The 16867-nt window shown below is 42.7% G+C and overlaps 1 protein-coding gene across 1 annotated transcript; it reads left to right on the top strand.

Moving 5' to 3' along the window:
• The first annotated feature begins 2684 nt into the window (after nucleotides 1-2684).
• Nucleotides 2685-16598, top strand: SH2D7 (SH2 domain containing 7). Its single transcript, XM_050968711.1, has 6 exons — nucleotides 2685-2965; nucleotides 5257-5346; nucleotides 7357-7522; nucleotides 13093-13311; nucleotides 14832-15830; nucleotides 16548-16598. The coding sequence occupies exons 1-6, from the start codon at nucleotides 2685-2687 to the stop codon at nucleotides 16596-16598; spliced, it is 1806 nt and encodes a 601-aa protein (XP_050824668.1).
• The last annotated feature ends 269 nt before the right edge of the window (nucleotides 16599-16867 follow it).

The following is a 16867-nucleotide window of genomic DNA, read 5'->3' as shown; positions in this document are numbered from 1 at the left end:
AGCCAGGGGGGGCGGGAGGGTGTTCCTAGCTTCTGTTTGCCAGAAGCTAGGAGTGGACGATGGGGGATGGTTCCCTTGATGATTATTCTTCATTCCCTCTGGAGCACAGGGCATTGGCCACTGTCAGAAGACAGGATACTGGGCTAGATGGACCTTTGGTCTGACCCAGCATGGCAGTTCTTAAGTTTATATTTTAGCTTCCTTTCCAATGTGAGAATTATGCTAGTCATCTAGAGATAAGGTATGCAATACAATTGATTGTAGATAGCAGAAGTTGTGCTACTGAAACTTCTGGTGCAGACGATACATCTTGTGCCATGATCATGGTCTTCTTTAGACTGATGATTAGCCCAGATTCGTCAACAACTATCACAAAGCTATTGCAAAGTTTCTGGAGCTGCTCTGATAAGCACTGTGCTGTCAGCAAAGAAGTTCTCTTAACAGCAAGTGTTTGACTTTACTTTTTGCTCTTAGACATGCAATGTTGAAGAGTTTTCCATCTGATCTTGCACAGAAATGTACAACTTCAGTGCTAAATGAGAAAGTGTGATGAAGCAGCAGAAAGAAGAATACATAAAGAGTGCTGGAGCTAAAACACATCCCTGTTTGACACTGCTGCAGATCTTAGAGCCGTCAGATTGATCACCATCTTACTGGCTTGTAGCCTTTAGGCCATCATGAAAGGATTGAATCAGACTGAGAAGGACTTCGAGGGGCAGCCAGTTCTCTCTAGCAACTGGAAAAACCCCTTTCTGCTGACCAAGTCAAAAGCCTTTGAGATCTATGAAGGCCTTACAGAGAGATTTTCCTTGTTCTTGACCTTTTCTTGCAGTTGCCTTAGTTTGAAGACCATCTTGATAAGTGATCTATTGGCACGGAAGTACCACTGACTCTCTGTATATTCATGTTCAGCCAGAACTTTCAGTCTTTTAAGAATGACCTGTGCAAATGCTGTGCCCACAACATTAAGGAGAGAAATTCCTCTCTATTTGTTGCAGTCACTCCAATCTCCTTTGTTTTTGTTTTTGTACAGCTTTATGATGTTGGCATCCTTCATGTCTTGTGATGGCTTCAGTGAACCGCGGGGCAGGCCAGAGACCGGGGCTTCAGCCCCACTAGAACTCATGCCAGATCCCGGGACTTCAGCCTTGCCAGAACTCATGCCAGAGCCCAGGGCTGCAGCCCCACAGGAGGCCTTGCGGGACACAGGGCTTCAGCCCCACTGGGACTTGTGCTGGGACTCCGGGCTTCAGCCTTGCCTGGAATGCTAGGGCTCGGGGCTTCAGCCCTTCCCAGGTGTGCTGGAGTTTGGGGTTTCAGCTAGGAGCTTCAGCTGAAGCCTGGAGCCCAGCGCCTCCTGTGGGAATGAAGCCTCAAGCTCCAGTGCCCCCGGTGCACCTGGTGGGGCTCTATTTAGAGATGGCGTGGGAATATCTGCCCTGCCTGAGTTACGAGTCAGCCTGGAGCATTTGCCAGGGCTCCCGCTGTCAGCCCTGCAGGGGTAGGGCTCCATTTAGGGAGTGCAGTGGGAGGGGCACCTGCACCCTAAGTTACATGTGAGCCCAGGCACCATCTCCCCCAAGCCTGCCAGCATGCAGCCAGTCACTCCTTTACCCACACTAGCCACCCCCCCTGCACTAACTGCCCACAGCCCCCTAAAATTTCATGGTCCCGTCAAAAGCCTCTGGCAGTTTGGATTTGACCCACGGTCCACCTATTGACTATTTGGGTATATTACACAGCATCATATGTGTTCATTAAACAGGGGCACTTGTGGTGTGAAAAATGTTTCTCTAGAGTCCAGACCTTGACCAGGAAATCTGGAGTGTGACAAAGAAGAATTGACTGCCCAAATCTATACACTAACCCACTTTTATAAAAGAGGTGAGTAGATACAATGTAATGAATATGGGTATTTGTGTAAGGAACAGCAACTCCCCACACATTTGTATAACAAAAATATATTTGTAAAGAGCAAATAATAAAGAGATAATGTACGCATGTGGTAGAAATGTTTAGAATTTAAACTAGCATTCTTGCAGCATTCAACCAGTGTGGACTAGTTTCCTGTGTATTTTTTTCTTATTGCTGTTTTAAGCCCATCAGTATATCTATGTGTAACTATATAGGTCTCCATCTAACAGAGTTAATATCTATGTTAATCTGGATCATGCTTTCTGCTAGATCTTCTTTACTGTACATATTACATAAAAGAGTTTTTAAAATTTGTTTGGAGCCGTTTAGATGTTTACATTCCTTTACAATATGGCTGAAATTGTAATAACGTAGATTCCTCAGTGACTATGGTTTAGACGTTCCAATATTGAAGATGGTTTACTTAATCCACTCAAAGACAAAACACTTTTTTGTAAACATGTAAGGGAAATTTTTCCTGTCAGACCCGTGGTATATCTAGATTGGTGCTACTGCAATACAAATAATAATTTGCTGCTCCCTGTTACATACCCAAAGCTTGCACTGATATCAGTTTTGTTCCAGTATACAGAGAAATATTGAATATCGGGACCAAATTCTATCCTTTGGATCAGAGAGGAAGATTTTGCCTTAAAGTCCTTGCACAAGAGAAAAGCACCAGATAGCCAATTACAGCCAGATAACAATGACAGCATTGAGCATATGTTATCATCTGATTAATGAGCCACAGGGAAGAGTACAATAAGCAAATGAGATCTCATATTCCCCATAATAAAGACAGCAGTGGAGGTTTACAAGTAGCATTGCTCTCTTTTTTCTCCCTTCAAATACTTCAGATTCAACCTCAAGACAGCATGGAGAATAAACAGCAGCAATTACTCTTAGGAAGGGAAACTAACCCAGCAACTGAAAACCAGTCCTTTGAGATGCTAAAAGAACTATCAATGAAGTGGTTTATGGAGACGCAGGTTCCTCTTATATTACAGAATGGGATTTTACCTGAGTGGTTCTATGGATTCATTACAAGAAAGTAAGACAGCCTATACCTTACAGTATAGCATAAAGTAGATTAAATAAATATGCTTGTCAAGTGCCTCGGTCTTCACAAATCCTCTCATATTTCAGACTAGGTTTCAGCTTACTTTGCAAAAAACCAACAACCCACCAACCTCTGCTTACTTTAAAGTCACTGCTCTTCTAGTGAGAAGTGTTTAACAGGATGGCATTCATATGCAGAGAAAGCAGGTTTTAAATGATGTCACTGTTTCATCACCTACATGTTGGTATTTAACATGTGTTCTGGAGAGGTGAGAATGCCTGAATGCAGTTTTGCATCAGCTTGTAATGCATTGTACATTCGTTAGTCATTCAGGTGTCAGTTTTAGAAATTGATTATGACGATCTATAATAATTGACATATTTTTAGTCCATCTTAATTTTTCTGACCAGAAACTTTAAAAATGAATGTTTTTGTTTGGTGGTGGTGGTGTGAGAAGTGCTTTTCTGTCTGGAAATAACTGTAATGTCCAATGACTTGTAAAAGTGTCTTAGTATGGCAATACAGTGCATTTTGTGTCTGTAGGAGTCACTAGGAATTTTAGTGTACTACCTTGAAAGACCTGGATACTAACCTGAAATTCATTAAAAAAAAATAAAAATGAAGAGTCCATGTGGCACCTTAGAGACTAACAAATTTATTTGGGCATAAGCTTCCATGGGCTAAACCCCACTTCATCATAGGCATGGAGTGAAAAATACAGCAAGCAGAATATATACTATAGCACATGAAAAGATGGGAGTTGCCTTACCAAGTGGGGGGTCAGTGCTAACGAACCAATTCCATTAAGGTGGAAGTGGTCTATTCCCAACAGTTGACAAGAAGGTGTGAGTATCAGCAGAGGGAAAATTACTTTTTGTAGTGCCCCATCCACTCCCAGTCTTTATTCAGGCCTAATTTGATGATGTCCAGTTTGCAAATTAATTCCAGTTCTGCAGTTTCTCATTGGAGTCTGTTTTTTAAGTTTTTTTTGTTGAAGAATTGCCACTTTCAAGTCTGTTATTGAGTGGAGTGAAGTGTTCAGGGAGATTGAAGTGTTCTCCTACTGGTTTTTGAATGTTACAATTCTCCATGTCTGATTTGTGTCCATTTATTCTTTCGCGTGGAGACTGTCCAGTTTGGCCAATGTACATGGCAGAAGGACATTGCTGGCACATGATCGCATATATCATATTGGTAGATGTGCAGGTGAATGAGTCCTTGATGGTGTGGCTGATGTGGCTAAGTCCTATGATGGTGTCCCTTGAATAGATATGCGGACTGAGTTGGCAACAGGGTTTGTTCCTGGGTCAGTGTTTTTGTTGTGTGGTGTGTAGTTGCTGGTGAGTATTTGCTTCAGTATGGGGGGCTGTCTGTAAGCGAGGACTGGCCTGTCTCCCAGGGTTTGTGAAAGTGAGGGATCGTCCTTCAGATAGGTTGTAGATACTTGATGATGCACTAGTGTTACTTTCTTTGTTGGGCCTGTCCTGTAGTAGGTGACTTCTGGGTACCCTTCTGGCTCTGTCAATCTGTTTCTTCACTTCACCAGGTGGGTATTGTAGTTTTAAGAATGCTTGATAGAGATCCTGTAGGTGTTTGTCTCTGTCTAAGGGATTGGAGCAAATGTGGTTGTATCTTAGAGCTGTAGACAATGGATCGTGTGATGTGGTCTGGATGAAAGCTGGAGGCATATAGGTAAGTATAGCAGTCAGTAGGTTTCTGGTATAGGGTGGTGTTTATGTGACCATAGCTTATTTGCACTGCAGTGTCCAGGAAGTGGATCTCTTGTGTGGACTGGTCCAGGCTGAGGTTGATGATGGGGTGTAAATTGTTGAAATCCTGGTGGAATTCCTCAAGGGTATCCTTCCCATGGGTCCAGATAATGAAGATGTCATCAATGTAGCGCATGCAACGTAGGGGCACTAGTGGACGAGAGCTGAGGAAGCGTTATAAGTCAGCCATAAAAATGTTGGCATACTGTGGGGCCATGCAGTCTGTAGCAGGCCACCTCCACCTTAATTGAATTGGATTGTTAGCGCTGACCCTCCCCCCTACTTGGTAAGGCAACTCCCATCTTTTCATGTGCTATAATATATAGTCTGCTTACTGTATTTTTCACTCCATTCATCTGATGAAGTGGGTTTGAGCCCACAAAAGCTTACGTCCAAATAAATTTGTTAGTCTCTAAGGTGCCACAAGGACCCCTCGTTGTTTTTGCTGATACAGAGTAACACGGCTACCACTCTGAAACTTGAAATTCATTGTAATTCACTCTCTTTCTACAGGCAGAGTGAAGAGCTGCTTAAAGACAAAGACGTTGGCTGTTTTCTTATCAGATTAAGCGACAAAACAATTGGTTACATTCTGTCATATAGGTAAGACTGAACTTTACACGGAACAGAAAGCTGCTGCCATTTGGTTGGGAAATGTCACCATTTGTAATTTGCTCTTCTTTTTACATACTTTGATTCATGCACCCTTTACACCTTTGAGTTTGCTTCCTGACCTGCTCAGGTGATTAGTTTATGCCTTGAGGCATGGGAAATGAGAATCTCTCTTACACTTTCTCCCCTAGCTAAATATCCCAAAAGAATAAAGAGGTCAGTAATCTACACTATGGCACGAAATGTCATATTTACAGCTATTGAGAAACCAAGAAGAAATATATTACCAAAGCCTACGGTAATGATTTTATCTTTTGGATTTTTGTATTCACTAAGAGCCCAGTCCTGGAGTTCTCACTCCATTAAATAAGTAGGGATTTCAAGACTGGGCCCTATATAGGACTAAAAAAGCAAGGCCTATTTTAAATTGATCATTCTAGTGAAGAAGGGACATGAAACCCAATTATCAGAGAGGATCTGCAATCTGATCAGTATAGGACATGGGGAGAGGCACATGCAAAACACTTCTGCTGGCCTTTCACAGTTGTTAGATATTGTGTGTGCAGCAGCAGCAGCAGCATGACTCTTTGTGGTCAAATGCAAAACTGTTTTACACTTCAACTAGCATGTCATGGGAGTTTCTCCTCTCCTTTTCTCACACTGACACCCTACCTCAGAACACAGACAACACTTCCTCTTCCTCATTAGATGCACCATGAATTCACGCTGCTTTTCAGCTAACAGGTTGGTGTTAAACCTCACACTGCTGTTTACCAAAAGGTGTTAGTACTTAGCTCAATAGCTGGTCACTAGTGATGGTTTTTTCCTAGGTTTGCTGCTGATGCAATAGATTTTCAGTCAAGTTCATGGGATCAGATTCAGAGGTGATGTGTGAGATGGTGCCAGAAATCTGTCATTAGCTGCTCTTGTGGAAAAAAACAGCCACATTCTCACAGTGTAAAAAGCCTTTGAGAAATCTCAACTTGCAGATGACCACTAAATTCTTCAAAAATTCTGTCTGCACTGAGCATGTTTCATCCCAGGGCTTCATGGTCTGAGCTGGTCTTTCCCTGCAACAGCCACTCTTGCATGCCTACAGCTCCAGTGGCCCCAGGCACCAGAACTGAGAGCAGGGAGACTGCCTCTCCTGGGCTCACAATGCTTCCCAAAGTGATGCCCAGGCAGTGAGAAGGAGAAATGGCCTGACTGTACTGGGTTGGATAGGAACAGAGCGGGAGGTGGGCAGGAGCTGGAGGGCTGGATAGGAGTAGAGGAGGAGAAGGAAGGCAGGAACCAAGATTGGGCATGATGGATAGGAGCAGAGGGGGAAGGAGGGCAGGAGTCAGGACTGGGTGTGGTGGATCGGAACAGAAAGGGACAGGGCAGGAGCTGGGATTAAGGGTGGATAGGAGCAAAGGGGAACAGAAACAGGCTGGGGGCACTGGGACAGAAGGTCTGTCCACTACAGCACATTCCCCTCCAGGCCCTGGAATGGAGCCCATTTATTCCTGGATCTCACCATTCCTCCACGGTCAGCAAGCATCTGTGAAATCCACTGCCAGAATATGTTTCTCATCCCTTACTAGTGGCTGGTCCACATGGAAGATAACAGCCTACTAATGCTACCAGTTACAATCTTGCTGAGGACCCAATTTGTAGTCAATATGGTTCCACATGATGGAATTTCAATTTTTTTCAGGTTTTTTTAATGTAAGAGATTACATTTAAAAACTACACTAAAAGAATATTAAGGGTGAAAGTCAAACATTCAAAAGTTAGGACATTCCAGAATTAAACCTGTCCATGCAACAATAGGCCAAATCAGACCCTTTCACTCAAAATCTCTTCCTTTCTAGTGTTTCAAATAAAAAGGAAGCTGGTTCCAAATACCCATAAGTTTTGGTTTTGCAAACCTGAACCATGAGTGCAAAAACAGAACAGTTTTCTCAGCCTGTGTGTTGTGCTTGCTATTTAAGTCTAAACTATGTATTTCAACTGCAGAGGAAAAGATCGATGTCGGCATTTTGTCATTAATCACCTACGGAATGGACATTATGTAGTATCAGGGGATACCTGTACCCATGAAAGCCTTGCACAGCTGATAGGCTATTACCAGACTTCAGAAATCGAGCCTTTTGGAGAAAATCTTACAACAGTTTGCGCTCAGGTATGTTCAACTCTTCAGAATTCACTTAGTTCCTGATGAAATGAAATCAAACATAGTGACTATTGCCTTTGGCTGAGGCTAAAAATCAGAGAATCATAGGACTGGAAGGGACCTTGAGAGGTCTTCTAGTCCAGTCCCCTGCACTCAAGGCAGGACTAAGTATTATCTAGACCATCCCTGACAGGTGTTTGTCTAACCTCCTCTTAAAAATCTCCAATGACGGAGATTCTACAACCTCCTTAGGCAAGTTATTCCAGTGCTCAACTATTCTGACAATTAGGAAGTTTTTCCTAAATGTCCCACCTAAACTGCCCTTGCTGCAATTTAAGCCCATTGCTTCTTGTCCTAGCCTCAGAGGTTACTGAGAATAATTTTTCTCCCTCCTCCTTCTGTAAAACCTTTTATGTACTTGAAAACTGTTGCCATGTCCTCCCTCAGTCTTCTCTTCTCCAGACTAAACGAACCCAATTTTTTAATCTTCCATCACAGGTCATGTTTTCTAGACCTTTAATCATTTTTGTTGCTTTTTTCTGGACTTTCTCCAATTTGTCCACATCTTTCCTGAAATGTGGCATCCAGAACTGGACACAATACTCCAGATGAGGTCAAATCAGTGTGGAGTAGAGCAGAAGAATTTTACTTCTTATGTCTTGCTTACAACACACCTGCTAATACATCCCAGAATCATCTTTGCTTTTTTTGCAACAGTGTCACACTGTTGACTCAAATTTAGCTTGTGATCCACTATGACCCCAGATCCCCTTCTGCAGTACTCCATCTGAGGCAGTCATTTCCCATTTTGTACGTATGCAACTGATTTGTCCTTCCTAACTGGAGTACTTTGCATTTGTCCTTACTGAATTTCATCCTATTTACTTCAGACCATTTCTCCAGTTTGTCCAGATTATGCTGAATTTTAATCCTATCCTCCAAAGCACTTGCAAACCCTCCCAGCTTGGTATCGTCTGCAAACTTTATAAGTCTATTCTTTATGCTATTATCTAAATCCTTGATTAAGATATTGAACAAAACCAGACCTGATCCCTGTGGGACCCCACTTGATATGTCCTTCCAGCTTGACTGTGACCCACTGATAACTGCTCTCTGGGAATGGTTTTCCAACCAATTATACATCCATCTTATAGTAGCTCATGCTAGATTGTATTTCTCTAATTTGTTTGAGACGGTCATGCGAGACAGTATCAAAAGTCCTACTAAAGTTAAGATATACTGCATCTACCGCTTCCCCCCATCCACAAGGCTAAATGTTACCTTGTTGAAGAAAGCTACTAGGTTGGTTTGATATGATTTGATTTGATATGATTTGTTCTTGGAGAATCCAAGCTGACTGTTATTTATCACCTTATTATCTTCTAGATGTTTGCAAATTGATTGCTTAACTATTTGCTGCATTATCTTTCCGAGTACTGAAGTTAAACTGAACTGGTCTGTAATTCCCTGGGTTGTCCTTATTCCCCTTTATATAGATTGGCACTATATTTGCCCTCTTTCAGGCTTCTGGAATCTCTCCCATCTTCCATGAGTTTTCAAAGATAATCATTAATGGCTCAGATATCTCCTTTGTCAGCTCAAGTATCTTATGATGTATTTCATCAGGCCCTCATGACTTGAAAACATCTAATTTGTCTAAGTAATTTTAAACTTGTTATTTCCCTAATTTATCCTCTGTTCCCATCTCATTTTCACCGGCATTTATTATGTTAGACATCCAATTGCTACTAACCTTTTTGGTGAAAACAAACAAAAGAAGTCATTTAGCACTTTTGCCATTTCAACATTTTCTGTCATTGCTTTTCCCCCCTCACTGAGTAATGGGCCCATGCTATTCTTGGTCTTCCTCTTGCTCCTAATGTATTTGTAGAATGTTTTCTTGTTATCCTTCATGTCTCTAGCTAGTTTAATCTCATTTTGTGCCTTGGCCTTTCTAATTTTCTCCCTACATACTTGTATTATTTGTTTATATTCATCCTTTGCAATTTGACTTAGTTTCCACTTTTTGTAGGACTCTTTTTTTGAGTTTCAGATCATTGAAGATCTCCTGGTTAAGACAGGATAGTCTCTTGCCGTACCTCCTATTTTTCCTTCGCAGTGGAATAGTTTGCTCTTGTGCCCTTAATAATGAAACTCTGAAAAACTGCCAACTCTCATGAACTTTTTTCCCCCTTAGACTGGCTTTCCATGGGATCAACTCCCTGAGTTTGCTAAAGTTTGCTTTCTTGAAATCCATTATCTTTATTGTGCTGTTTTCCCTCCTACCTTTCCTTAGAATCATGAACTCTTATCATTTCATGATCACTTTCACCCAAGCTGCCTTCCACTTTCAAATCCTCAACCAGTTCCTCCTTATTTATAAAAATCAAATCTAGAACAACCTCTCCACTAGTAGCTTTCTCCACCTTCTGAAATAAAAAATTGTCTCCAATACATTCCAAGAACTTGTTGGATAATCTGTGCCCTACGGTGTTATTTTCCCAACAGATGTCTGGGTAGTTGAAATTCACTATCAACACCAAATCCTGTGCTTTGGATGATTTTGTTAGTTGTTTAAAAAAACATTCACTTCTTCTTCCTCGTTAGGGGAGCTGTAGTAGACCCCTACCATGACATCAACCTATTTTTTTACCCCTTTAATCCGTACCCAGAGACTTTCAACAAGTCTGCCTCCCATTTCCATCTCAACCTCACTCTAAGTGTGTACACATTTTTGATATATGAGGCAACGCCTCCTCCCTTTTTTCCCTGCCTGTCCTTCCTGAGCAAGCTGTAACATTCTTTACCAATACTCCAGTCATGTACATTGTCTCCCCAAGTCTCTGTGATGCCAGTTATATCATAGTTGTGTTTATTAACTAGCATTTCTAGTTCTTCCTGCTTATTCCCCATACTTCTCATATTAGTATACAGACATCTGAGGTACTGATTTGATTTCCCCACAACTCATGTTCTCTCTTGTTGCCCCCATGTCTTTCCACCTATGTGCAAGAAGCAAAACATTTGTTCTCAACTCTGGTAAGCTGCCTTGAGTATTGATGTCAAATTAGACAAGTAGATAGAACTTAAAATATGTGAAAGAATGCATTGGACACAATATCTGCAAGGTATCAGCTGTTGTATAAAGACAGGGGTGTGGCCGGACAGCTCAGATTAGATCAGGGAGCTGCAGGCTTCAGCCAGCACCAGGCTCTGGTTTTTGTTGTGTTAGAATTATGTAACATGAAAATAAAATAAAATAAATTAAAATACAAAGAACATGTCATACTAGCAGGAGTGGATGGATTTGAGATCCATCAGGAAGAATTTTCACAGTGACTTCAGATACCAGGACTTCACACACCCAGCCAGTACAAATGAATGGCTTGAAGCCACCAGTAGACCTGAGTTTGCTTAGTGACCAGGCTAAGAGTCAGCTGTGCCCATTATGTATGATTGCAGTGGATGCAGACAGAATGGGTGGTATCAGGAAAATTGCCTTATTAGGTATTGCTGGTGCAGAAGTCCTAGATATTCTTAACAGCTTCCAACTCTGGCTCCTGGACAGTACTGACAGCATGATTTTGATAGGATTTTAGCAGTATAGTTTGAAGTTTATTGTGTACCTAGAAAGAATGAAATATTTCCTTCCATATGAAAGTATACTACAGACTTGAAGCTCTATGATCAGGCCTGCAATTTTGGCCCCTTAAGAGGTTTAGATTTGAGACAGAGTGGGTGATAAGTTGCAGCAATGCGAAGGTGCCTGAGCTACTACTGAGGGAATTCTGTGCCAAAAAAATAAAAATTCTGAACCAAAAATAAATATTGTGCACACGATATTTTAAAATTCTGCACATTTTATTTGTCAATAAATAAATGTGGCTCCAGCATGGCAGTGGGGAGCACAGGCCACTGGCTGCATTGAAGTGGGAGATCACCCTGAAGCTCTCACCTCCTCTAGTACAGGGACTCATCAATGAGGCTGCACCTGACCCTGACACAGTGCAAGGGCTGGGCCTGCCCCAGAAACATCCCGAGGTCCTACCCCTTGTTTCAGGCACACCAGGTGTGGGTGGGCAGGCTCATCCCAGCAGGATCCAAGTGTGGAGGGCTTAGTGTGGGGGATCCAGCTGTGAGGTGAGAGATTTCTGAGGGGTACAATCTGGTTGTGGATGGCTCAGTGGGAGATCTGAATGCACAGGTGCTTGTTAGGGGGTTCTGAGTTCAAGGGCAATGGGACTCTGGAGGGAATCCAGGTGAAGGTGGTTGGGGCTCAGTGGGGGAGGGGTCTGGGTGTGGGGAGAGGGGGCGTTGCAGGGGGAGCTGGGTATGGAGAGCTTAGTGGAGGGTCTAGGTGCTGGGGGAGTGGGTCTTGATGGGGTGGGGGTCCAGGTGCAGCTGACTGGGGCTCAGTGCGGTGGGGATCTGGGCGTTGGGGGCTCATTGGGGAAATCGAGATGTGTGTGTGGGGGGGGTAGGGCTTGTCAAGGTGAGGGTTTGATGCGTCTGCTTAATGTGGGAGCCCAGATGCTGCCAAGAGGATGCCTGGCTTCCACTCCCCCGCTCCCGCAATTCCCCTAACACCTTTTCTTCCCCATCTCATGCCCATGCCCTATCCTCCTCCCCTCACTCCAGGGGTGCTGGAACAATTTGTATAGTGGGGTGCTGAGAGCCACTGTGCAAACTTTGTGTATAATGGAAATCACTTCAAGCCAGGGGGTGCAGCAGCATCCCTATTTCCAGCACCTATGCCTCACTCTCACATTCCCCCTCCCTGCCCTATTCCATTCCCCTTCCTTCCCAACTGCCTCTTCCCCTTGCCCCCCCTTCCCTCATTTCCCCACCCCACCTTACCCAGCCCCACCACCCACTCACTGTTGCACACAGAAAACAGGAAGGCTCCCTGCATACAGAAGGGAAGCACGACTGGTACTAGGACCCAGGAGGTGACATTCAGCTGTAGAGTCAGTGGAGCCCAGACACAGCCTCCTTCAACTGGGCAGCTCTATGCTTATAGAAATGTGTGGGGGCAGTGGCATGTAACCCCATTTGCCCCAAATGCCTTGCCACTGTTTCAAGGCAACCCCCCACCCAAAAACTGCACCCATGATCATCCCCCTGTGAAGCTTCCCGCAGAATTCCCCCAGGAGTAAATTTGATCAGAGATTATAAGATAACTTTAGAAAAATGGCTTATTCACACCCCTGAGTGACATATGTTGCACCAACATAAGTGGTAGTGTGTACAATTCCTGAGGCTTTGATTCTTGAAGCATCCCACCTCAACTACTGTCAGAAATAGGGTACCAGACTAGATGGACCATGGGTCTTTTTGGGTACAGCAATTTGATGTTCCTAACACTCCTTGTGGAGTATTATATAAAGCTATTTAAGAAGGTATTGCCTTATGCAGAATGAATAATTCAGGGTTGCTAACTGAACTTATTTATATCATTATTAAAAAGTGAAGAGTTCATGCTATTGATCTCTCAGGAAAGACATGAACCTCCCACTTACCACCATAGTAGTTATTCATGACGTGTTTTAGTAACTAACTACTATTTTTTTCCCCCACAGTCAATTGAGAAAAGTTTATATGATGAGATCGCTTTGGATCAGCAAACCTCTTCAAAAGAAAGTAAATCAAACAGTGGAGAAGTCAATCTCTTGCTGACAAGGCAAGTGTCTGGCAGCTCACAAACCACTGTGCTAATGAAGGAAGCCACCTCTCTACCTTCAAAGTCAAAGAGAGAGCACAAGAACTTATCAGGAGAAAGAAAGAACTTTAACTCCGAGGTAGGATTTATGTAGAATGCAAAAGTAATGTCCCACTATTGGGGACTTGTCTGAAGCAGAGAAAGCAGGTATCTTGAATTAATTAGTGTCTCTAGGGTGATCTGCTGTGCTGTGACCATGTTCTAGGAAGTGCAGTACCAATTTGGTGATGTTTCAGAATCAGAAATACAGATTCAGTAACATTATAACATTGCCCTTGGAATTATTTTCCGTCAACATAAGAATGGTCATATTGGGTCAGACCAAAGGTCCATCTAGGCCAGTATCTTGTCTTCTAATAGTGGCCATTGCCCTTGCTTCTAAGGCAATGAACAGAACAGGTAATTATCAAGTGATCCATCCCCTGTCATCCATTCTCAGCTTCTGCCAGAGGTGACTTTACTAGGCAAAAAAATGTGATCATATTTTTGGCCACTAGTGAAGAGTGAAATTCACCCCTATGCAGCTGTCCAGGTATAAGGCGTGGGCACTCAAAATAGAGCTTTAAGTGGGCCTTAAGTTGTGGACAGGCCTTGAACTGGCCTTTCACACGGGGATGAATGAAATCCTATAAACCAGTGGTTCCCAAACTCGTTCCACACTTGTGCAGGGAAAGCCCCTGGCGGGCCGGGCCGGTTTGTTTACCTGCCGCGTCCGCAGGTTCAGCCGATCACGGCTTCCGGTGGCCACGGTTGGCTGCTCCAGGCCAATGGGAGCTGCTGGAAGCAGTGGCCAGTACGTCCCTCGGCCCATGCCTGACCCGTCAGGGGCTTTCCCAGCACAAGCAGCGGAACAAGTTTGGGAACCACTGTTATAAGCACATATCCCCTGTTTTTCTCAGAAGCGTCATAGGAAAGCAGTGATGCTGAAGGAGTTAGCAGTGATTGTGGACAGGTTACATATTAATTTGTAATGTGACTTGGCATCAAAAAAGCCAGTGCAATCTTGGGCTGCATAAGCAGAGGCATCAAGTCACAGAGCAAGGAGGCGATGGTCTCTTCTACTGTTTGGCTCTGGTGACGCCTTACCTAGAGTAGAACATTTGGTTCTGTGGCTCTCCACAGTGCACTAAGGCCCACGTCCGACCTCCTCCTCCATCAAAAAAAAGAGGTAGAGAGCTGCTGAACAGCTGCTGCTTGTCAAGGGGTGAGGAACTGACTTCTAGAGACAGGCCCAAATTCTTGCTGGTTGAGATTTTCAGAGAAATACTAGAGAGAATGTAACCATACATCCTCCTTGAAAATTAATGATTGAAGTTCCCTATGTTGCTTTGAAAATCTCAACCACTGTCTTTATTCTGAATCAGGCCAAATTCCCCATTGGCTTCAATAAGGGTTCTGAGAAAGGACTCGGATATAAGTAAGGATGTAGTAAGTGCTACAGGATTTTTAAAATGCCTAAGGATTCTTTGATTTTTGTGAAGTTGCCTGGGAGTAACCATGGTCTGAATGTATCTCATCACTTTTGTTGATGCATTGCATTTTATATACACTACTGACTCCTGAAAATTATGTTCCTCTCTTTCCTCTCCATCATTTCAGGATCCAGACATAGCCCCACCACTGCCGGATAGGAGCAGCTTGCTTATGCAGGAGACATCCAAACTAGATTTAAATGATCAAGGAAACACTGTATATGCGGAGCTGAACAAACACCATTTGAATGGCAGAGGCCTTAGTTTGGAGACCCACTCTGCCACTGACAAAATCCTCATTGAGAAATCAGCCTGTTCATCACAAGGTAACACCCAGCAAAAACCAGGAGAACCAGACCAAGCAAACTACTCTCCTAGCAAAAAAATCAGCTCGGTGTATGCTTTGGCTAAGCAAGCTGAACATTTCTATGACAAAAAAATTGATCTTATAAAGCCATCGCCTCCAGAAACTGTTTATTCTGAAGTTATGGTAGAGCAAGGCAAAAGCCATTCCTCACTTCCTTGGGGTCAAAATGTCCATTCCCTATCCCTTTGTCCATCAACTTCTGCAGACACAAAGAAATTGACATTAAGTACTCCTGCTACAACGTCCCCTAAGTTATCTCCTAAGTTACCCATTAAAGCTAGGACCTCTGTGGAGTCCCAAGATTCAGAACAGCTATTTGCAACCTATGCAACCTCTCTCCAAAGCAATGAAGGGCTTAGAAAACCATACAACAAGATCCTTCATGATTCACCAACACATAGCATATATGGGCAGATTGAGAAGGTGAAAGCTTGTAAGCCTTTTGCTTCTGGCTCTGATAATGGGAACAATACTTATGAACAGATTCCAGTCGGACGACCAAAGTCATCTACCCATGATCAAGCTTCTGAGAGACTTTCTAAGTCTTCCCTAGGACAACCCAATGATACTTATGATGAGGTGTCTTCTTTGAACACAGGATCCTCCAGAACAGAGAACTGTACTGAAAATACATATGAAAAGATTCCTGAAAATTTCCAGAAAGGCTCATCTGCAAAGAAAATTCCTGCTCCTGATAACATGTATGAGCAAATTTCCCTAGACCCTTTGAAGGGAGCAGAAGCAAAACCAAACCAGAAGGTACAGTACCATTAAGAGACTTTAAAAATAAAACCTAAGTACCATCCAGAATAATTCAAAAGGATCAGATCCTGTTTTCCTCAGGCAAATTTCCAAAGTCCTAAACTTAGGACTTGATTTGGATTGTTTAAAGGATACCATTCAGGACAGAAAACTCAAAGTTATAAACATATTTAGCTTGTGATTAGATATCAAAAGAAAAAAAAAGCCAGGCAAAAATGACCAAAAATTAAAATTTCTTGCAATTATAGCTTGCTGTTATAGGGAGTATTCCTATTACAGGGCAAGATAAAGGAAAAGAAATCACCATATATCCTGAAAACAGAACTTTTTGGCAGGGAGATGCATTAAGCTGTAGAATATTCTCTCAAGAGAGGTGGTGGACCCTTGGTTTGGACATACAAAATTACAGTGGCCAATGCATTAATTACTGTATAATAACTACTGTATAAAACAGACAGGACTGGATGGACCAGATGGGCCCAATAGAACTTTTTAATCTCTAATATAAGTCTATGGTTAAACACATAAAAGTATATTTAAAAGTTTAACATCTGGAGGTGGTTTGTTCCAGTCACTGAATCTGTGTATTTGCTAGTTTTCAAGTATTAATGACTATAAATATACAGAATATTCAACTGTGCTGTCAGAGACTTGGGAACTATTTCTTTCCATCTATTTAAAATACATGCTTTCTCCTTTTTTTTTTATTGGCAGATGGACAAGCGAAGAAGATTTTTTTTTGCTGACAAGAAGAATAAATCATGAAGGAGGCGTTTTAAATTTGTTCCATTTAACCTAGACTAAAGATCATAGAAAAACACACAGAGACAAATTCGTCCCTTGGGTAATTTCCCCAGCGCCTGTGGGTTTAACCAGGGACATGTTTAGCCTTTACTGTTTATAAAAGCAAAACGAGAGATGAAATGCTGGAAAGTGAATAATACCTATTGTTTGTCAGATAGTTATAAAGCCCCTAGTTCACAGAAAACTGCACCACTTCAATTTTCTTTTCACTTGAGCCATGTGAATTTAGG

This window comes from Gopherus flavomarginatus, chromosome 9 (assembly GCF_025201925.1).
Source record: "Gopherus flavomarginatus isolate rGopFla2 chromosome 9, rGopFla2.mat.asm, whole genome shotgun sequence".
NCBI classification, from domain to species: domain Eukaryota; kingdom Metazoa; phylum Chordata; order Testudines; family Testudinidae; genus Gopherus; species Gopherus flavomarginatus.
This window is presented reverse-complemented; position numbering and strand designations above follow the sequence as displayed.